The sequence below is a fragment of the Hemicordylus capensis genome, chromosome 5, assembly GCF_027244095.1.
Source record: "Hemicordylus capensis ecotype Gifberg chromosome 5, rHemCap1.1.pri, whole genome shotgun sequence".
Lineage (NCBI taxonomy): Eukaryota > Metazoa > Chordata > Lepidosauria > Squamata > Cordylidae > Hemicordylus > Hemicordylus capensis.
The window spans coordinates 229,225,483-229,248,312 of record NC_069661.1 but is presented as its reverse complement, the minus strand read 5'-3'; the positions used below and the strand labels follow the sequence as shown (position 1 = coordinate 229,248,312).

The window sequence follows — 22,830 nt, the reverse complement described above, 5'->3', positions numbered from 1 at the left end:
TACTGCAGTCATTATTGCTTTAAAAGCCAAGGCTGCGCCATAGGACCTGTGGTGGGCTGCCTGTAGGTGGCCACCAAAGGGGGCTGCCCTTTGGTGGAGGCCTTCAGGGTAGGACTGAGGGCTGGGGTAGGAAGTTTTGTCACCAGTTATACTTGCTCTGTTACATGTGGTTTTGGCCTGATATAGGTAATTGTTTTGGTTTCTCTGGAGACAGGAATGGTGTTTGGTGCCTCTGGGGTGATTATTCCATGGTAGTGGGGAACAGAAGGAGATGTGGCATTGGTAGGGCAGCAGGCCATTCAAGGGGAAGGGAGATCAGAAACCTAGTAGCTGTTACCCCTGCCAGCTCTCCTGCCAGCTCTTTGACCTTGGAGAGCAGTACCATCCACCCACAGAACCACACTGCTTCTTTGTAATGCCAGTTCAGTTCAAAATAAAATAGAAATAATTCATGGGTTGACTGTGGATGATGGAGCTGACCCGGTGTGTATGTCATAGAGACCTGGTTAGGGGAGGCTAGTGGCCCAATCTGGTCCCAGCTTCTCCCGCCAGGGCACTCTGTTGTGGAACAAGTGAGAGGATGTGGGTGGGAAGGTGGAGTGGTTGTGGTCCATAAGAATAATATTTCCCTCACCAAGATCCTTGTCAGGGAATTATCCTATATTGAGTGTGTGTGTACCCAAGTCTGGGTATCAGTGACAGTTTTGGACTTCTGTTGGTGTACCATTCATCCCGTTGCCCAACAGAATCCCTAACTGAGCTGTCTGACTTGGTTGCAGAGTTGGCGTTGGAGTTGCCGAGGTTGTTGGTGGTTGGGGACTTCAATGTTCACTTTGGGACCATTTTGTCAGGAGCAGCCCAGGAGGCTGTAGTGACCATGACAGTTATGAGCCTGTCCCAAATGGTCTCGGGATAGACACACATTGCTGGTCACATGCTCAATTCGGTCTTCTGCTCTGATCTGGGTGGTGTTCCATGGGTGGGGATGCCTGTGATTTCCCCATTGTCATGGATGGGCCACTACCTGGTTAAGGTTGGACTGAAAACCACAACCTACCTCTGCAGGGGTGAAGGACTTATTAAGATGGTTCACCCAAGAAGGTTATTGGATCCAATAGGATTCCAAGAAGCCTTAGAGGGTTTTAAAGAGGGTTTTAAGGTCTGCCAGCGATGCTCTTGACCAAGTGCAGAGCCAGCCAAATGGTGGCCTGGGTCCAGCCCCACCTGGCGGCCCCTCAAGCGACATCCCATGTGCGTGACGTCACGCGCTCTCTGGAAAAGCCCCGAGAGAACTCCACCCACCCACCGGGCTTTGGTAAGCCTCAAGCCAGCTCTGCCCTGTCATTTCAGGCAGCGTTTGCTGCCTGAAAGCCTCTATTTCCCTTTCTCGTCCTCCATCAAGGGAGAGAAAAGGAAATAGCTGCTTTGAGGTAGCAAGCGCTGCCTGAAATGACAGTGCAGAGCTTGCTCGGGCTCTCCAGAGCTCGAGGCCGCACACAACGGGGGCATGGCCTCGAGCTCCAGAGAGCCCGAGCAAGCTCTGCTCTCTTTCTTGGGGAGAGAAAGCTCTCTTCTTTCTCTCTCAATGGAGGAAGAGAAAGGGAAATAGAGGCTTTCCGGCAGAAAGCGCTGCCTGAAATGACAGGGCAGAGCTGGCTTGGGGGGCTCGCCGGAGCCTGGGTGGTGGATGGGGGTTGTTCGCTCAGGGCTCTTCTGGAGCCAATCCACACACCCCATGCGGGCTTCTGCAGCCCTTCTCATTGGCAGCCCAGGTTCATTGAACCTGTCTGCACAATGGTAGCTCCATCCCTGATGTCGACACACTTGTTTCAGACTTGGAATAATGAACTAAATAGGGCAGTAGACACAATTGCTCCTAAGCGCCCCTCCCAACCCGCTTCTAAATTAGCCCCGTGGTATACAGAAGAACTATGGGGGCTGAAGCAGCAGGGCAGGGGGTTGGAGCACAGGTGGAGAAAGACTTGACTCGAATCTGACAGATTACAACACAGAGTGCATATGTAGATCTATGCTGCTCAGGCAATGCATGACACAAAGAAGCAGTTCTTTACTGCATGCATTGCATCTGCAAGCTCATGTCCAGCAGAGTGGTCTAGGGTTGTGAGGGGAATAGTATGTCCCTTGAATCAGAATTAGACCAATTGATGACTTGCTGTGATACCTTTACAGGGTGTTCTATTAATGAAATCTCTCTGATACAAGCTGAGCTGGATTCCACGGTTATTGCAGAGTCTATTATGGAGGTGTCCAACAACCACTCTTGTATGATTAAGTTGGATCAGTTTCAGTCTGTGACTCCTGAGGACATGGACAAGCTGCTTGGAGAAGTTCACCTCCCACCTGTTATCTTGCCCTACATGGCTCATACAATCTAGCAGGGAAATTATTGGAGAGGGTCTTGTTAGAGGCAACAATGCCTCTCTGAGGGAGGGCAGGAAACCTGCATTGGATCCCTCATAGTTAGGCATATATAGGCCTGTCTCTGATCTTCCCTGATTGGCCAAGGTAATTGAGAGGGTGGTGGCTTCTCAACAACAGTCAGTCTTGGAAGAAGAGGATTATCTGGACCCATTTCAAACTGTATTTTGGCAGGCTATGGGGTGGAGAGTGATCGGTCTGATGGATGATCTCCAACTGGGAATTGACAGAGGGAGTGTGACCCTATTGGTCCACTTAGATCGCTTTGCAGTTTTCAATACCATTGACCATGGTATCCTTCTGGACCACCTGAGTCGGTTGGGGGTGAGAGGCACTGCTTTGCAGTGGTTCTGCTCCTACTTAGCAACATAGGAAGCTGCCATATACCAAGTCAGACCACTTGTCCATCTAGCTCAGTATTGTCTACACAGACTGGCAGCGGCTTCTCCAAGATTGCAGGCAGGAATCTCTCTCAGCCCTATCTTGGAGAAGCCAGAGAGGGAACTTGTAATCTTCTGCATGCAAGCATGCAGATGCTCCTCCCAGAGAAGCTCCATCCCCTAAGCAGATTATCTTCCAATGCTCACACATGTAGTCTCCCATTCAAATGCAAACCAGGGAAGACCCTGCTTAGCAAAGGGAACAATTGATGTGTACTACCCCAAGACCAGCTCTCCTCTGTTAGCCATGCCCCCTGCAGCTGATTTCAGATGTGGGGGTGGGGCATGGTTTAGCTCCCGAACCGTGCCGTGCGGTTCCATTGGGGAGCTAAATCCAGCCAGTGCTATGTTTGCAGTGTGGCCAGGAGTGGCTCTTTTGGGAGTTAAACCACACACCCCGTATCTGACGTCAGATGCAGGGGGCATGTCTGGGATGCAAGGTGCAGCCCTTGAGGGGTGGCGGCCCAGGTTCTTTGAACCCATTCACTCAATGTTGGCTCTGCCCCTATGTGGCAGCCAAGTTGGTCTCTGGGGCCACCAGTAGAGACCACGTTACTCCTATTTTAAAAGAACTACACTGGCTGCCAATTAGTTTCTGGGCAAAATACGAAGTGCTAGTTATTACCTATAAAGCCCTGAATGGCTTGGGCCCAGGATATATAAGAGAGTACCTTCTTCATAAACCTCACCACACATTAAGATCATCAGGGGAGATCTAGTTGTAGTTGCCACCAGCTTGCTTGATGGCAACCCAAAACTAGGCCTTCTCAAGGGTTGCCCCGGGGATCTGGAACACACTCCCAAATGAAATTGGAATCTCTGATTGGAATCTCTGATTGTTTCTAAACAACATTTAAGAACACACCTGTTTCATCAGGCTTTTAATTTATGGTGTTTTAAAGTTTTATTTATGGTAATTTTAATCTGTTTTATATGATTTTTAGGTTTTAGTTGCTGTTTGTTTAAATTGTAAACCACCCTGAGATTTTATATTAGGTGGGATATAATTGCGTTAAATAAAACAAACAAACAAACAAACAAACAAACAAACAAATCGTATGAATAACATAGTCCAGAGGTTCCCAACCCCAGGTCCCCCAATAGAACTACAGTTCCCATCACTCTGACACAATTGCCTTCTATGGAAGGGGATGATGGCAGCTGTAGTCCAGACACACCTGGGGAGCCAAGTTTGGGAACCTCTGGTGGTGGCCTGAATTTGCTCATAATGCACTTCTCTGGTCAGTGGCTATAAAGATCATGATACTCATAATAAAGCAAGACCACACCATTCCCCCAATATTGAATGTTCAAATATTTACAAGACCATTCTGACTGTTCTTACCATTGCCCAGAGCCATCAGCCCAGGAACGATAACCAAGCCTACGGTGCCCATTTTGAGGACTGTGAGGACTGTCTGTATGTTGGCAGACCAGCTCACACTCCAGCAGTTCAGCACTATTACCAAGGCTGGAAAGGGAGAGAGAAGAATTATTAGAACCAGTGTCAGTGCCAGGAAAAACAATAAAAAAGGACGACGTGCATTTGTTGGGCAGGGGGTAGACTATGCTGCGCATGCTGGATTTCTGGAAGAAGAAGGTGTATTTGTTTCCGGCATTTGTTTGGGTGCATTTGTTTCCGGACGTGCATTTGTTGTCACGCCCCCCCCCCCCCATCCTTTCTGGATGTGCATTTGTTGGGCAGGGGTAGACTTTGCCCAACATGTTGGATTTCCAGAAGAAGAAAGAATGATGTCTTTCCTCATCAATGGTATCACTCTCATCCTAAACGTAAATGGAAGTAAACCCCAGGGACACTGCTTTTTATGGATGTTGAAGGTCGGTCATGAGTGTGTGTGAGTGAGAGAGAGCACCAGCAATATGAAAAAACATTTATTCCAACACATTCTGATAATAGCTTTTCCAAGGAATATTTTCAGTTGACTGCCTAAGAGAAATGTGTTCTTGTCAAAGCCCTGAGCTGACTGAAATAAATATTTTTTTCATCAGCTGCTCTTGTACCACTGCTGAAGCCATTTCAGCTGACATTGACCCTTTATTTCATTTCACCTCTCACAATCTCCACAGCACCACCTGCTGGCCAGATCTGGCTTTCCAATTCCAACCATAACTCACCCTTTCCCCACAAGCCAGGAAACTAGTATTGAAAAGTGGCGAGCTAATCTCAGAAAGCAAAAGCTGGTCAGCAGGTGGCGCTGCAGAAATTGCATGAGGCCCCTGCTGCCTGTCTGACCAGTGCATGAGATCCTGCTGGATCTGCAGCAGGAGTGCATGGATGCTGAGTAAGCTCTTGCAAGTTCTTCTCAACCCACAGTTTATTGCTGCATCGAAGAACCCTCAGTTACAGTTTCAGTTACACTCTTGAAACAGGCAACCAATTATGGCTTTCTTTTATCATTGTCCAGAAAATATTGGCAATGTTTAAAAAAACAAACCCAAAAGCTTCGATGTCTTAGCAACTAGCTGGGATAGAGTCGGAATATAGCTGCTCTTGTACCACTGCTTATTTGTTTGAGGCATCTTATTTGTTTGTTATCTCTCTTTGTAAACCGCCCTGAGCCATTTTTGGAAGGGCAGTATAGAAACTGAATTATTAATAATAATAATAATAATAATAATAATAATAATAATAATATAATATCTCTATTGCTGTGAAGTCTCTTGCTCCTTAGCGCAGCTTCATTTCCTGAAAGTGCTGATCACTGAAACGTCTTCTGTGCTGAATGGGATTTTTCAGTGTTCCTATACAACAGGAAAAATTCAACAGATAAAGCTTCCATGTTGCAGTACCTCTACACTGGGGAAAGTAGTGCCTGCATTTCTGCTTAATATGCAGTTGTTAAAGGCAGAGGAGCCTTGCGGTTTCGGGGGGGAGAAGGCAGAGAGGGGATCAAAGATCCCCCATTGCATGAACAGACATGTTAAACATTGTTCTTTCTAAATATTGGAATATGCCATTAGAGTTGTTTAAAAGTGGCTAGCTTTTATATACTTTAGCTGTGCTTTGAAAAGCCTTTTTTTTTTTTTTTTGCCAACTAGTTGATAGGCACCTGTTAAAATGCAATCAAAACCAATGCATCTGTACATCTAGCTTCAGACATATCCAGCATGCTTTTGAATTACATCAGGGGAAAATAACCTCAGGGTTTCACAGCTGGCCAGCGAGGTTCAAGTAGGAGATAATTCATCTAACTGAATTATATCCTGTATGTATGACATTCCTCACGTTTCCTCAAACAATGGTAACCACGGAAGTCTCAAGGCACACAAGGTTAGCAACATGTGAGCTCCCTCCTCTTGAATCTTATTTGGACTACTAATAGCAAGCTCCCTCTGCAAATAATCGGGGCAAGGGAGGTGTCTTAGAACCATATATAAGTAACAACAACAACAACAGCTATAGATATTTAATCTCAAGCAAGTGTGCTCGGCATTAATCTGCAACCCATCCATCCAAGAGTCCTCAAAGAACTCAAATGTGAAATTGCTGACTTCCTTGCTAAAATATTTAACTTATCCCTGAAATCGGGCTCTGTACCAGAGGACTGGAGAGTTGCAAATGTAACACCGATTTTCAAAAAGGGATCCAGGGGCGATCCGGGAAATTACAGGGCAGTTAGCCTAACGTCTGTTCCAGGCAAATTGATGGAAAGCATTCTCAAGGATAAAATTGTAAAGCACCTAGAAGAACAGGCCCTGCTGGGAGTGAGCCAGCATGGCTTCCGCAAAGATAAATCTTGCCTCACCAACCGTTTGGACTTCTTTGAGAGTGTCAACGAGTGTGTGGATCAAGGTGATCCAGTTGACATAGTCTACCTGGACTTCCAAAAAGCTTTTGACAAAGTTCCTCATCAAAGACTCCTGAGGAATCTTAGCGGTCATGGGATAAGAGGACAAGTACATGTGTGGATTGCTAACTGGTTGAAAGACAGGAAACAGAGGGTAGGTATAAATGGAGAGTTTTCACAATGGAGGGAAGTAAGAAGTGGGGTCCCCCAGGGATCTGTACTGGGACCGGTGCTTTTTAATTTATTCATAAATGATCTAGAAGCAGGGGTAAGCAGCGATGTGGCCACATTTGCAGATGATACCAAACTCTTCCGGGTAGTGAAATCCAAAACAGATTGTGAGCAGCTCCAAAAGGGTCTCTTCAAACTGGGGGAGTGGGCGACAAAATGGCAAATGCGGTTCAATGTTAGCAAGTGTAAAGTGATGCACATTGGGACGAAAAACCCCAACTTCAAGTATATGCTGATGGGATCCGAGCTGTCGGTGACGGACCAGGAGAGGGATCTTGGGGTTGTGGTGGACAGCTCGTTGAAAGTGTCGACTCAATGTGCGGCAGCTGTGAAAAAGGCCAATTCCATGCTAGGGATCATTAGAAAGGGGATTGAAAAAAAACGGCTAACATTATAATGCCCTTATACAAAACTATGGTGTGACCACACTTGGAGTACTGCGTACAATTCTGGTCACCACATCTTTAAAAGGACATTGTTGAACTGGAGAAGGTAGAGAAGAGGGCAACCAAGATGATCAGGGGCCTAGAGCACCTTTCTTATGAGGCAAGACTACAACACCTGGGGCTTTTTAATTTAGAAAAAAGATGACTGCGGGGAGATATGATAGAGGTAGGGATGTGCCCGAACCGGTTCGGAGGCCATGCTGGAGGCCTCTGAACCGGTCCGGTTCTGAGCCGGTCCAGCGGCTCGGCACGGAGGGGGGTTGTAGCTTTAAGGGTGGGGAGGTAGTACTCCCCCCCCCCACCGCTCTTCCCCTTCCGGCGCTGTGGTTTTTGCAAAAGTTTCTGGGGCGGCAGCATTCCTCCCTGCCGCCCCTGGCCCCATCGTTAGCCTTCCAGAGCTCAAGTACGCTACATGCATGCGCCCGTTCCGGCACGCGTGCTCCGTACACGTCACACGTCGACGTGTGACGTATACGGAGCATGCGCACGGCGGCCGCGAGTGCGCACGTGCGCTGGAACGGGCGCATGCATGTAGCGTACTTGAGCTCTGGAAGGCTAACGATGGGGCCAGGGGTGGCAGGGAGGAACGCTGCCACCCCAGAAACTTTTTCAAAAACCACAGCGCCGGAGGGGGAAGAGCGGTGGGGGGGGAGTACTACCTCCCCACCCTTAAAGCTACAACCCCCCCCCCCCGTGCCCATCCGGACCGGTTCGGAGGCATGCACATCCCTAGATAGAGGTCTATAAAATCATGCATGGTGTGGAGAAAGTGGAGAGAGAGAAATTCTTTTCCCTCTCACACAACACTAGAACCAGGGGTCACTCCATGAAATTGATTGCCAGGAGGTCTAGGACCAACAAACAGAAGTACTTTTTCACACAACATGTGATCCACTTGTGGAATTCTCTGCCAAAGATGTGGTGACAGCCAACAACCTGGATGGCTTTAAGAGGGGTTTGGATGACTTCATGGAGGAGAGGTCTATCAATGGCTACTAGTCGGAGGGCTGTGGGCCACCTCCAGCCTCAAAGGCACGATGCCTCTGAGTACCAGTTGCAGGGGAGAAATGTCAGGAGAGAGGGCACGCCTTCAACTCCTGTCTGTGGCTTCCAGTGGCATCTGGTGGGCCACTGTGCGAAACAGGATGCTGGACTAGATGGGCTTTGGGCTGTTCTTATGTTTAACCCTGGCTGCTTAGTGTTCATTGGTACTCACTGATTCCAGTCATCGTGATCAGCTTCACGGCCAAGGCAGGAGCAAGGCATGGGGCAAAGAAGGGCTCAATTAGGTATCGACCAAATGCCAGTGACACCACTGCCATATTTGCAGGCCTGGAACATGAACATCAAAAATTGCACAGTTATCCGACCATATAATGGCGCAACAGGGAAATGACTAGCATGCCGGAGGTGGCTAGTTCGAATCCCCATTGGTATGTTTCCCAGACTATAGGAAACACCTATATCGGGCAGCAGCCATATAGGAAGAAGCTGGAAGGCATCAATCATCTCATACTGCGCGTGAGACGGCAATAGTAAATCCCATCTGTATTCTACCAAAGACAACCACAGGGCTCTGTGGTCGCCAGGAGTCGACACCCACTTGATTACACACTTTACCTTTATCCAAGGCAAAAATTTGTTCTCCCCCCCCCCACTTTATCTCCCTTTCATCTGTGTTTTTCAGCCTGAATCTGTTGACAATTGCTGCTCTAGTAGTTGTGAAGGAACCACAAATGAAGACAGTACTTTAGCCTTCAAGCATCTTTTATGGATAGTGATGAAAAGTGCTGCCACCTTTTCCCCTCCTGGTCCCACTCCTCTGTCTGCTGCAGCAGTTTGTCGCATTGAAACGAAGTTTTACCGCCACTTGCCTGTATGCCAGGAAAAGGTGACCCAACAAGAAGTCTGTGTGTCAGGTTTATCACTAAATGGCTCCAACACAAACTGCAAAGGAATGGCCCTGTTTTGAACATGATTTCAAAACACTCATTGGCACCTAGCCCCAGTGTCTCTCTCTTTTTTATTGTGGCGTAAACTTTTGTGGGCTATAACCTCTTTCACCAGATGCATGAAGGTGCTACACCAAATAGGCACCCCATGTATACCAACTGCCCCTTCCGACCTGGACAACCCCTGTTCTTTGGTACCTACCAAGAAACTGTCCCCCTTTTCTCCTGTTGGGTTTTCCCTGCTAGAATGGTCATTCTTCAGGTTTACAAGCATGTCCCTATTTTTGCTGTGAAAAACAAAATCAGGGATTCGGAGAATGGAGCTTTCCCACCCTTTCTCCTCTGCATTCAGCCCCCAGTGCTCCACCAAAAGTAGATCCTGATGATCTGGAGAGCCCCAGGAACCATTTGGGGTTTAGCATGGGAGATTGTTAATGGAACTGATGGGAAGCCTGCCCTCCCTTGTGGAAGCAGAAGTGCTCTTTTGCTCACACCATTGTTGGAGATGGTGTTCCAGTGCATCAGCCTTATGCACAGACTATCCTAATGACCACTAGGGCCATTGGGAGTAGAGGTAGTTAGTGAGGGTCTCCTTACATGTCCCTGCTTGCCTCTATGACCCCTGCCTTGACTCCTCAGGTACTTCCTGTGGTGATTCAGTCTTCTGCCTTTCCTCTTAGAGAATAGATGGAAACATCTCTCTCTCCCCCTACCTATCCATTATGTAGCTGATAGATAAGACTAGGTTTTTCCTATCCAAAATGCAATGTAAGGTAAAGTGTGCCGTCGAGTCGGTGTTGACTCCTGGCAACCACAGAGCCCTGTGGTTGCTTCTGGTAGTATACAGGATGGGTTTACCATTGCCGCCTCCTGCACAGTATGAGATGATGCCTTTCAGCATCTTCCTATATCTCTGCTGCCTGATATAGGTGTTTCCCATAGTCTGGGAAACATACCAGCGGGGATTCGAACTGGCACCCTCTGGCTTGCTAGTCAAGTCATTTCCCCGTACTTCACCAACAAACCTATTTAGTTTAGATCATACAACAATCTGCACACGTATTCTTTAAATAACTGCAACAATTAAACTCTGCACTCTGCTCTGTAACTGGAGTGGGTAGCTTCCTTTTTGTTTGCGCTTTGCTAAAAAAATAAACACACAACCCAACAACCTCTGCTTGTTGGAATCCATCCCCTTGCCCTTTGTGTTGTGAAGGAGAAATAGATTTGTTCTTGTGCTCCACCTTTTGGCCCGAGCTAGGTGATAGTGCTGTGAGTTTGTAGTGCAAAAAGTTGCACTCTAACATGCAGTGAAAAAACCAAATTCTGTGTGAAATCCACCCTGATTGCTCACAGGGACTTTGGGGTAAATCTGCCCAATATGTGAACATACACCCTCCATTCCGGAGGAAATGCGAGCTAAAGAGCTTTAAAATTCAGAATGCGGCAGCCAGATTGGTCTTTGGAATTACCTGAAGGGACCATATAATACTGATTCTAAAAGAACTGCACTGTCTGCCAATATATTTCTGAACGAAATACAAAGTACTGGTTATTACCTATAAAACCTTTAACAGTGTAGGTGCAGGGTACTTAAGAGAGTGCCTTCTCTGTCGTGAACCCTGTTGCCTATTAAGATCATCTGGAGAGGTCTGGCTACGGTTGCCACCGGCTCATTTAGTGGCGACTCGGGGCCGGGCCTTCTCTGTGGCTGCCCCAGGGCTTTGGAACTCGCTCCCTGCTGAAATAAGAGCATCTCCTTCTCTGTTTGTTTTTAGGAGGACCCTGAAGACGTACCTATTTTCCTAGGCCTCCAACCTAGATCAAATTTTTAAATTTTAATGTGTTTTTATCTCTTATGATTCTTATCTTTTTATGAATTTAAATGTGTTATATTTTATATTATGTTTTAATTCTGTACACCGCCAAGAGATTTCAATATTAGGCGGTATATACATTCAATCGATCGATTGATCAATCAATCAATGAATCAATGCCCTGTGTGGAAAATGCCCTGGTGTGTTCACCTGGATAAGCAGGTGTGCAGCTACAGAAGAGTGGGCTCATGTTTACCCTTTGAGTGTGCCAGCCACACCCCTGTGTAAAGGCCAGTGTAGTATAGTGGTTGTGTTGGGCTAGGACTAGGGAGTAGGGGTGGACGCAGACCATTTTTCACCGTTCAGTCTGAATTAGGCCTAACCTACCTCACAGGGTTGTTGTGAAAAGAAACAACTCTGTACACTGCTCTGGGTTTCTTGGAAGAAAAGTGGGATATAAATGTAAAAATAAATAAATAAAATAAAATGTCACACGCAGGGGGTGTGGCTAGCATCAGAAGGGCCAGCACTACCCCTCCGGACCTCATTTGCCTCCCAGTTTCATTGTTGTCTGTTGTCTTTGTTCTCTTGGGAAGAACAAAGAAGGTACCCAGCAGAGAATGAAGCCAGCTGCAAATGAGGTTGGCCGCAGCTTGGTGGGCAGGCAAGGGGGAAGTCAGGAGGCTCTTGGGAGCTGGGCACCCAGCTTGGGTTCTTTGAGCCTATCTGCTGATTTATAGCTCTGCCCCTATGGATCAGCCAGGCAGAAGGACTCTCTGATGTAATCTGTTGCTGAGCTTTTAGGAGTGCTGTACGATTTCCAGCATCGATTTGGGCCAATCAACCAAATATTACTAGCACACTATAAAAATCCCATAATCTTTTCTCCAAGGGAAATCAGAATCTAAGGCATGTTTCAACCCCTGGGACTTCTCACGGCTTAAAGAAGTGGGTCTGAGGGCAGCATAACAATATATGTATCATATGATCATCTGCTGCCATGCTTGTTTTTAATTTAGAAACAGCAGCTGCCAGTGGGGGAGTGATGGGGAGGGGAGCTTTAACCCTTTACCTCCCACAATCTTGATCCGGATCTCACACACACACACACACACACACACACACACACACACACACACACACACAGAGTCATGCACCTGTGGCTGGTATTTCCAAATTAGAAACAAGTGTGGGAGAGCCAGGTACATGATGGCAAATATTTCATCTAGCTTAGGTCTAAATTCTGTGGCATTGGTGCCAACGCACAAAACAAACACAACGGGAACAAGCTTTGAACTGATTGTTCTGACCTTTGTGTGTGTTGTGTTTGCATTGAAATGGAGTGGTGGGCATGTGTTAGCAACACAGCCGGGAGGGATTCTCTTGAACAAGCTGTGATCTCATTGTCCTCAGGGTAGGCAGCTCCCAGATGTTCGGGGCAGGCAGTTCTGTTTACCTAGCAGCTATCTGGCAGTGGGGAAGAGGAGGGGCAGCAGATTATGTATCCAAACCGATTTCTGTGAAACCAGAAATTCATTTTATTTTTCTTTTATTTTTCTTTCTCTTTTGGCAAAAAGTACATTGGTATCAGCAGAGGGGGGGAAATCTATCTTATAACTAACAGATTGGCCTTTGAGTTTGTGCATTTCTTTTCATGGTCTCCTAGGGGGTCGGTCTCTCTCTCTCTGCTCTTGTCATTTTTAAATTCCCTTCCCTCTCCCCAACTTTCTGCAGCCATTTGCTAGATCACAGTGGCACTGTGTTCACCAGCTGGCCGCTTTTAAAAACACAGCTGGAACATGCCTCCTTTGAGAGATTTGAAGAGACAAGGCTCCTAATAAATGCCCTCCCCTTCTGGACTCCCCTCTCCCTTGTATAACAACAGCAGGTACAGCTGCCCTTACCGGATCATAACAAACTCAGCCCATAATCTTAGGAAGGCTGGCAATGGACCAAGTGTCTCCAAAATATAAATGTAATGTCCCCCCGACTTTGTGATGCTTGTTCCAAGATCTGCATAAGACAGAGCTCCTAGAAAGAAAACAAGACATTTTAAGTCCGAATGTAAATATCATCATCAAAATTTCAGTGACAAACATCCCTAACTCTGTGCATGCTGCTGACATGGAAATAAGTCAGTGGAAATCAGTTGCTCTGATTGGCTGACATGAGAAAAATTACTCAAAATAGTCCCATTGAAATTAAAAAGATAAATCAGGCAATGCCTAACTAGTCCTTTAAATTTCATTGGGACTTCTCTGAGTAATTGTCCCCATCTTGTCAGCCATTATTTATACACTGCATTTACTTGAATTGAAGACTACTCTGAGTTTAAGATGACCCCCTTAAAACGTAGAGGTTACATATAGCTTATACCTGCATTCACTCAAAAGGAACAAGTCTCTGAATTTAAGATGACCTCCTGTGTGCACAGAATTGGGTTGCCTGGTTTGGTTCAGGTCCAGACTGGACTCAAACTGGAATGGGCATCCAAACCCACACACGGTTTGGTTCGGTCTGGGAGGGTTTCACGATTTCTTAAAACACATTTTTTTCTCACCTCCTCTGGGGGGCTTCTCCAAGGCCTCGGGGGCAGGGGGCTTTCATTATGTGTCAAATCACCTGTTCTGGGCCTCAACCCTGCGGTGGCCATTTGGGGGACCGCCACCCATGCCCAATGGGCCTCTGCGTGGCCGGGTCATGACCCAGGCCACGCAGAAAATGCTTTGAATTAGAGGGAACACTGTTGTTATTAATTGTGTTTTATATGTATCCTCCTCTTCCTCTAAGTAGTTGGAGTAGTTCTTCTTTTATCCTCATAATAATAACCCTGATTAGGATGAAAGACATTAGGGCTGCTCCCATGACCGAAAACTGGGTCGGACAAAGCTGTGTGCTCTCCCAGTTTTCAATTGTGTGTGTGAGAGAGGAGCCAGGACAGTCCTTAGAGAGCCCTGGAGGGGTGCAGGGCCTGGGGCAAATTAGCAAGTACAGGGCCCCCTTCAAGTTAATTCTAATGGGGGTTAAAAGAGCAGGGCCCAAGGTGGTTGCCCTGCTTGCCCTGCCCTAAGGACAGCCCTGAGAGGAGCTGAACAGCTTTTCCTCCCACCTTATTAAAATACTGTGTATGAGAGCTGGGTAGGGTGATCGTATACTAACCAGCTCTTTTTTCACAATCATTTATGACCCCTTCCTCCTACCTAGTTGTTTGCTCACACCCGATTGAAAATTGGGAGCATGCACAGTTCCCAAAACTGGGGAGGACACTTGTCCAACCCAGTTTGGGGTCGTAAGAACAGCCCTAGTGACTAGCTGGATTACCCAGTAGGCTTTATAGTGTAGGGAGTTTGAATTGAGGTTTTCCTGGTTGTAGTATGTTTCTTGAGCTATGGTTAGATATTTCTGTATTCCATGCAAGAGGGAAAATGTGCACCACTGCTCTCCCCCGCCCTGATATTTTTTCACCCAGATGTATGCCCCTTCTCCTGAGAAAACATATTCTCCCTTCTTTTTAACACATAAAACATTGGAATGCAATGTGTTGTCAGCAACATCATCTGGATTATCTGTAAAAATGGCATGAACACATGATCTGCATTCCAAACTAAACAGCTGGTGTGGAAGCAAGCCAGGGCTGGACTCCCGAGAAGCATGAAAAGGTAGGGCTAAAGGCCAGATTAGATGCAGCACCGGGAGGCTCATGACTGGATTTCTTAATGCAGCCTCTGGGGGTCCTGAACTGGATTGGGACCATGGTATGGGAAAGGGAGATTAACCTCTTCTCCATTGTGCACAGTTTCAGTTTGATTCAGGTTGGAAATGTGGTAGAGGGGTTAATTTTCCTTCCCCCCAAAGCATGGTACCAATCCAGATCCCCCTGCCCCCCTCAGCTCCTGGGGTGGGGTGGGGGGAATGCAGATCCACCCATGGTTTTCCCACCATCATGTCCAGTTTGGGTTGTTTTACTGTTTGCTGCAGATTGCCAGCAGATGGTGCTAAGAATACAGCACATGCCCCTTCTTTCTAGTGTGGGCTCCTTGTTTTATATTTCATAGTAATTTGAGTTGACTTTGGAATATATCAACATCTGAAAGATCCCCTACATGTGCTCTGTGACTGATATTCCTGAAGAGCATGCAAAGTGCCCCCCCCCACTCTTTCCCACTTCCACCCTTGCTGAAGCAGTGGCCACTTGCAATGATTTCCACCAGTCAGGCTACAGATAATTGGCTCTCCAGTAAAAAGGCGGGGGAAAGTTGCTTCTTCCCAATGTAAAGTTGCCCAAGGCAGTGCATCCTCCTGCAGTGCCCTGTGCTTGTCATGCAGCCTCACTCTTGAATTAGCTATGTGCCCAAAAGCCGATTAGGCCATGCAGTTTTGTTTCGTAGTAGGGCATCTTTCACAGTGCCCATAGCCAATCTTGCTCCAGAGGAGCAGATCTATTGTCAGCTCCTGAGGATGGACACATGGAGATGGTGAAAGGGGGAAAGGCTGTAACCCAAGACTAGGCATCTTGTCTCCACCTCTCTTCCTCAAAACTTCCTTTAGATCTGGTAGAATGGTGATAGGAAATCTGCGGCAACTTACTGACTGGAAAGAGAAAAAGACATTCAGGGAACATCTTAAAGTAAAGTGTGCCATCAAGTCAATTTCGACTCCTGGCACCCACATAGCCCTGTGGTTTTCTTTTGGTAGAATACAGGAGGGATTTACCATTGCCTCCTCCCGTGCAGTAGGAGATGATGCCTTTCAGCATCTTCCCATATCGCTGCTGCCTGATATAGGTGTTTCCCAAACATCTTAGGGTCCTTTTGTGATCACACCTTGCATCTGTCCTGCCTGCAATTGAAGTGAAGATGATGAACAAAGTGTGTGTGTGTGTGGGGGGGGGTGTCGGGGGTCGGGAGAGTCAGCAGAGTAGAGGTGGAGGCTGCTGCTGCTGCTCTCTGGCCTATTTCCCCCCTCACTCCTAGTAAGTTTCCCCTCTTCCCAAGAGGGGTGGGATGGATCTCTCATACCCTTGTGTATAACTTTCCCTTAGGCAGGTCTGTCCTTAGAGAGCCCTGGTGGGGTGCAGGGCCCGGGGCAAATCAGCCAGTGCGGGGCCCCCTTCCAGTTATTTTTAAATTTATTTTATTTTTACATTTATATCCCACTCTTCCTCCAAGGAGCCCAGAGTGGTGTACTACATACTTAGGTTTCTCCTCACAACAACCCTGTGAGGTAGGTTAGGCTGAGAGAGAAGTGACTGGCCCAGAGTCACCCAGCTAGTTTCATGGCTGAGTGGGGATTTGAACTCGGGTCTCCCCGGTCCTAGTCCAGCACTCTAACCACTACACCACACTGGCTCTAGTAATTCTTATAGGGGTTAAAAGAGCAGGGCGCGGGGCGGTCGCCCTGCCTTTAGGGGTGATAGTAGCTGTGACCTGCTGGCAGAGGTGTCCCTATGTAATTTTGGAGCCTGGGCCTAAAAGCCTTTGGAGGCTTTGCAAGCTAAGCATCATCTCCCTGCACACACACCGTGACACACGCAGTATTTTCGACATGTGGGTTCCTGCGGGCCCAAACAGCAACTGAACTCACGACAATGTAAGAATATAAAACAGGTGTATTTATGCAAATATGCATTAACATAAATATTTCAACACTCAACTTAACATATTCCCACCCCACACGTTTCTTTCCCCACTCTGTTTCTAAAGCACCTGGCACAGGTCACAATCACCCTCAGCCGCCCGGCACAGTGCAGGCCAGCAGTGACCACACCACCCAGGACAGACTAAAGAGGATTTGGGTGCCTCCAGGGGTGTGTAGAGGCCCTGGACTTTGGCCCCAAGGGTACAAGTGCCTCTGCTCGTGAATGAGAAGGGTCTCTGTGTGTTTCTATGTTTTTGGTGTGCTGCTTCTGTAAAGGGGGACCAAGGCTGGAATCCTAAGCACATTTGCTTGACAGTAAGACTCGCTGTACTCAATGGAACTCACTTTGGAATACACAGTCTTGTGCTGCAATTGTGATAAAAGTTTGTGCATTTGTGTTTGTCTCTGAGTGTTCATCCATAGATCCACCTAGAGCTGCCATTTGTTATTCCTGGCTCTGTCTACTGCTAGCTGTCTTGTCCTCTGCCCCACCAACCCTAATGGGCACCAGCCACCACTGCTACTAGCACACCACTAATAGGAAGCAGGGAACGGTGCATGCAATGCACATCATTCCAGACTAGCTGATCCGGCGCAGAGCATCTGCATCCCTAGTTCATTCCCCTCCTCCAGGCCCAGTCCGTTCTCCTCCTCCCAGGCTGCTTTCCTTCCCGCAGTTCCTTCCCTCACCAGCCAGGATCGCCAGCACTTTCCCTCCCTCTCTCCCCGCCTGCCGACAGTGCTTTCTCTCACCGGCCAGCCTGGCGGGTGCTTCGCTTCGCTTCCCCGCCCACCTGCCCATCACTTTCCCTTCCCTTCCCCGCTTGCTGGCCTGGCTGGCGCTTTCCCTCCCTGCCCACAGTGCTTTCTCTCATGCCTGACCAGCCCTTCCCTTCCCTTCCCTCCCCCCCCCGCCCACCGGCAGTGCTTTCTCTCACCAGCCCGTCTGGCCGGCACTTCCCTTCCCCACCCTGGCGCTTTCCCTCACCGGCCAGCTGGTGCTTTCCCTCCAGCCGACCGGCTGCCACACATGGGATTAGCCACGGGTACGTCTTAGAGCAATAAATATATAGCAGATGATCAAAGCAAATGAGCCAAGGTGTAAGCATGTTAACTATGCACACACCCTATCCATGCCTTCTGCATTCCATTTAAATATCTTTCGCACATGTATATGGGCCCACTTGCTCATAAGCAGGGCATTATGAGTTGGGCTGCTGATTCCTGGCTTGTTAACACTGCATGTGAATAGGCCAATACATGTGGGAAAGTGCATAAAAGGCCCATGGTTAATGCCCATCAATTTCATTCTTTCCAATCCAGGAATCCAGCATGCACTTTGGGCATGCAAATGTTAGATTTTACATGCATGTACCCTATTCGAACATTATGCCTGACCGTTGATGTCCGGGGGTGATGGAGGTCAGATAGGGACACCTGGTACATGGGACAGGAAGGCATCATCTCACTCCCCCATCACAGAGAAGCCCTATTCAGTCCTCATGTTGGAAGTGTGTTCAGATATCTGTGCACATATACATGTTCCTGTGTGAAAGACAGTATATATGCTGATTTTAAACAGGAACCTGGGTACAGGCCCTCTTAAATACAGGTAGAGATAGGAAGTGTATGGCTGTTGTTCAACATAACATAACATAACATAACATAACATAACATAACATAACATAACATAACATAACATAACATAACATAACAAAGTGTATGTTATGTTCAACATAACATGTAAATAACTGTTTCTGCATACAGAGCTGCACCTGTGTACACTGTCTACGGATTGCATGTACATTAAACATAACATGGGAATAGGGCTATAGGGACAAGAGCAGGGAGTGCATCTTCCAATCTGGGCCACAGACAATGGCTAACAGAATGAAAACTATCCATCACAATGGTATTTGGTTGTAATAAGTCCATTGGTGTCTTCCTTTGCCCACCGGCCTTGTGTATAGCTGGCCTATCCTTCATTTGCCCGCTTTAAAAATGGCCATTCCAGCTGGATAACCACAACTGTCTGAACAGTGACACTTAAAATGGCTTTCCAAAATCCTCCATCTGCCAACAGATGTATGTGTGGCAGCCCATAGGCGGACATGGGTTAGGAGTCAACACAGATGAGGCTATTCCCACTGCCACCAAGTACTGACATTGCATAGATCAACACATGTATGATTTATGTGCAGTGTATACAGTGTACGCATTTACAGCTATTCATACATTGTGCTCAGTGCACATACAGCAGGGTACTTCCTATCTGTGCTTGGAATTTAAGGGGTCTGTATCCAGGTTCCCTTTTAAAATGAATGTAGGTACAGACATTCATGCAGAAATATGTATGTGTGCACAGAAATCTGTATGTCCATACAACATGTCTGAACAGGTTTGTGAGCCATATAACATACAAAGAATGATAGAGACAGTGGAATCAACATGTGTAAACCACCAAAAGGAGGGTCAGATACAAAAGGAGATGGCTTCTTAAATTTTTAATCTGTTTTGATTTTTAGATTGTTTGACTTGTTTTAAGATTATTGTGTATGTTTTTATCTTGTTTTATGTTATTGTTAACTGCCCAGAGATGAAGGTTTGGGTGGGGTACAAACAAACAAACAGACAAATTAATTAATTAATTAATTAATTAATTAATTAAATATAGAGCGTGTGCACAAGTGGTTCATTCAATAAACCTCTGAGCCCAACCATCATAGGAACATGGGAAGCTGCCATAAACCGAGTCAGACCATTGGTCTATCTAGCTCAGTATTGTCTTCAGACTGGCAGTGGCTTCTCCAAGGTTGCAGGCAGGAATCTCTCTCAGCCCTACCTTGGAGAAGCCAGGGAGGGAACTTGGAACCTAATGCTCTTCCCAGAGCGGCTCTATCCCCTAAGGGGAATATCTTACGGTGCTCACACGTCTAGTCTCCCATTCAAATGCAACCTGGGTAGACCCTGCTTAGCTAAGGGGGCAAATCATGCTTGCTACCACAAGACCAGCTCTCCATCCATACCACAGAGTCTTCAACACGTCATGTGCTGAATACTGCCCATAAATCTTCAACATCTGCCCATACTGTAGAAGGGGTGATTTTGAGGGCAGTATGGCCAGTTTGCATGGAGTGCAGTAGAGGTGTTGTTAGTTAGATGTGAAGATGAAGGAAAAACTTGAGGAGCAACTCCTCACTTAAATTGTGTGTAGGGAGAAGAAAGACACTTCTAAGGGGGCAGGGTTGAAGATATGGGTTAAGTTTGGCAGGAGGAAACTCCTCAAATACCTAGCGGGGATCTGTAGCCCTGGTGGAATAAGTATCTTTGCTTTACTCTATACAGAACCTTTTCCAGGCTTGGTATAAAAGGGTTGAACCAAGAGGACAAGAGGCAAATGTGCAGTGAGAGCCACAGAGAGGCATATGCTTGCTCTAGGTATGCACATTCTTTCAATCAATGCATGTGGCGCTCACAAGTGCCCATCACTTAGCTCCACCTTGGTGATTTATCCATCTGCTTGGCAAAAGGGAATAGGAGCAAAGTAGCAAATGCTATATATTCTGCACCAATCCAATCTGTGATTTTGCCATGAGATTTTTCCACGTTCCACTGGAGCCTCCTTGAAGAAACATCTCCCTCAAAATTCCTGTGTGGACATAGCCTAAATTGATATCCTGCTATTTCTTTGTACTTTTTTGTTTGGACAAGAGGTCTATTTCTCCCCCGACTCCTCAGCCTATGTTTATAATAATTACACATTGAAAAAAACAAGAGCTTTTATCATACAACTCACCAAACAAAGACAGGATCCCACAAGCCAGCCACACGAGTAAGGAGACCCCCACATTGCCTGAATTTTGCAACACCCCTTTGGGAGAAATGAAGATCCCGCTGCCCACCATGGTGCCAACAGCCAAGGCAATGGCCCGGGTGAGGGTGATCTTCCTCCTCAGGAAAACAGCCTCCTTCCCCTCTCTCGGATCTTTCTCTTTCCTGCAGGGTCCCATTTCTGACTGGTGTTCCTACTGAAGCTCAGGAGGTCTGTGGATGCCTTGCGTTCCTTTCCTGCCCCCTGTGTAGAGGCTCTGTCCTGCTCTCATTCAACTTCGCTCTCTTTTCCTCCCTCTCTCTTTACTTAGCAGGCCGAGTACAGTGTGGCTGGAAAGCCTTTGGAATAACAGGAGCATGAAGTAAACAAATATTTACACAAAAATAGCTGGTGGGAGGGGAAGTGGGGATCCAAATCCTAAGAAAGGGAATAATGCTTGTGCACTATCAGGTTGTGTGTGTCCTGTTCCATGCTAGCGTACAAAACAGCAGTGGCTCTTCCTAACGAGTCAGGCAGGCACCAAACAAGGGACAGCTGCCCCGGTTCCTGGCAGCCTGATTGTGCATGTTTCTTCCATCCTGCTCCGCCCCCATGTTAATCAGAGCTGCTCTCCCTGCAGGCTGGCCATTCATCAGGTAGAGCTGTGAGCGCTCCCAATGTGCAATCAAACAGCTAGGTAAGAGGAGGGGGGAATGAAAGAGGAGCAGGGTAGGGCGGATTTCTCTCCTACCTTGTTAAAATGCTGGGTACGAGAACCATGTAGGATGGCACCATCCTATCCAGATCCTCTCTCACACATAATCGCTCCCCCCTTCACTTACCTAGTTGTTTGCTCACACACAATTGAAAAGTGGGAATGTGCACAGCTCCCAAAGCTGGGTAGGATGCTTGTCCTACCCCATTTCCATTCCTGTGAACAGCCCTAATGTGAAAAGGGCTTATTTGGGCTGCTACAATAGGGCTTCTGTCTTTGAAGAGACCTATACCCAGGTTCACATTTAAAATGAATGCATGTACACTCATTCATACAAAAACATGTACATGTGTACAGACACCAGTACACACATACATTGTAATGTCTGATCAGGGCTTTTGATGACTGCCAAAGACCAACTGCCTTGTGAGAAAGAACCAGGAAGCGGGAGGGCGGGGGATGAAGATACCTTCACATATCTACTCCTGAATTAGTTCAGAACTGCCCATTTTTTTGCTCTTCATTCCCATGTTCAGTGGAGCCAAACACATTCAGTGTATTGGTGTGTTTTCTTTCTGTATTCAGCCATTTCAACCTGTTCTCCTCTTCCCACCTGTATCTTTCCTCATGGATTCATTTCCTTCATGGTGTTAATGTTTCAAGTGTAAGGTTTTTGATGGAACTGAATTTTTTGTTTGCATTTTATCTATTTTGTAAGCTGATATGGGGATTTCAGTCAGAAAACTAAACAAACTGCACTGGCTACCAGTATGTTTCTAGGCAAAATACAAAGTGCTGGTTATAACCTATAAAGACTAGACAGCTTAGGTCCAGGGTATTTAAGAGAATGCCTTCTTCATTAAGAGCCCCACCCTCTATTGAGATCATCTAAGGAAGTCCTTTTGCAGTTGCCACCAGCTCATCTGGTGGCTACTCAGGGATGGGTCTTCTCCATTGCTGCCCCAAGGCTTTTGAATTTGTTCCCTATTAGAACAAGAGCTTCTCCATCTCTGATCACTTTTAACAAGTTGTCCTAGTAAGAACTAATCTGCCTACTTTCCTTTCACTATCCCTACAACTGGACTAAATTTCTGCCTCAAACACTTGTGCCTCAAACATTTATGTGTCTGCCATCTTGAATTGGAGTGGATGACATCACCAACTGTGTGTTTGAGGTGTCTCAAGGTGTTTCTACAACTGTACCAAATCTGGTCCAAATTGATTCCCACTTGCACCTCACATGTTCACGTGTCTGCCATCTTGAATAAGAGTGGATGCCATCTTTACAAACTATGCCCTTGAGGTGTCCCTATGTGTCCCTACACCTGTTGCAAATTTGGATCAAGTCGGTTAGGCAGTTCATAAGTTAGCCCAATTGTGCCTCAAATGTTCACGCGTTTGCCACCTTGAATAGGGGTGGATAAATTCATCACAAACCATGCTGTTGAGAGGACCATGTGTGTCACTCACTACTACAACTGTACCAAATTTGGTTCAAATTGGTTAGGCAGTTCACAAGCCACTTGTGCCTCA

General features: G+C 46.9%; 1 protein-coding gene across 3 annotated transcripts in view; it reads right to left on the bottom strand.

Moving 5' to 3' along the window:
* Positions 1–20,878, bottom strand: part of LOC128326898 (cystine/glutamate transporter-like) — a 34,525-nt gene extending 13,647 nt beyond the window's left edge. Inside the window, exons 1-4 of one of the 3 annotated variants that reach the window (XR_008308321.1) lie at positions 20,568–20,876; positions 13,039–13,165; positions 8,582–8,697; positions 4,225–4,350 (exon numbers count right to left, since the gene is read on the bottom strand). Coding sequence is in view for 2 of the 3 variants with exons in the window: in XM_053254769.1 (XP_053110744.1) it covers positions 4,225–4,350; positions 8,582–8,697; positions 13,039–13,165; positions 20,568–20,781 (583 nt within the window). In the remaining variant the exon portion in view is untranslated. Of the gene's footprint in view, positions 1–4,224; positions 4,351–8,581; positions 8,698–13,038; positions 13,166–20,567 lie in introns of all 3 variants that reach the window. The other 2 variants (XM_053254769.1, XM_053254768.1) reach the window with 2 other exon arrangements.
* Positions 20,879–22,830: the final 1,952 nt, after the last annotated feature.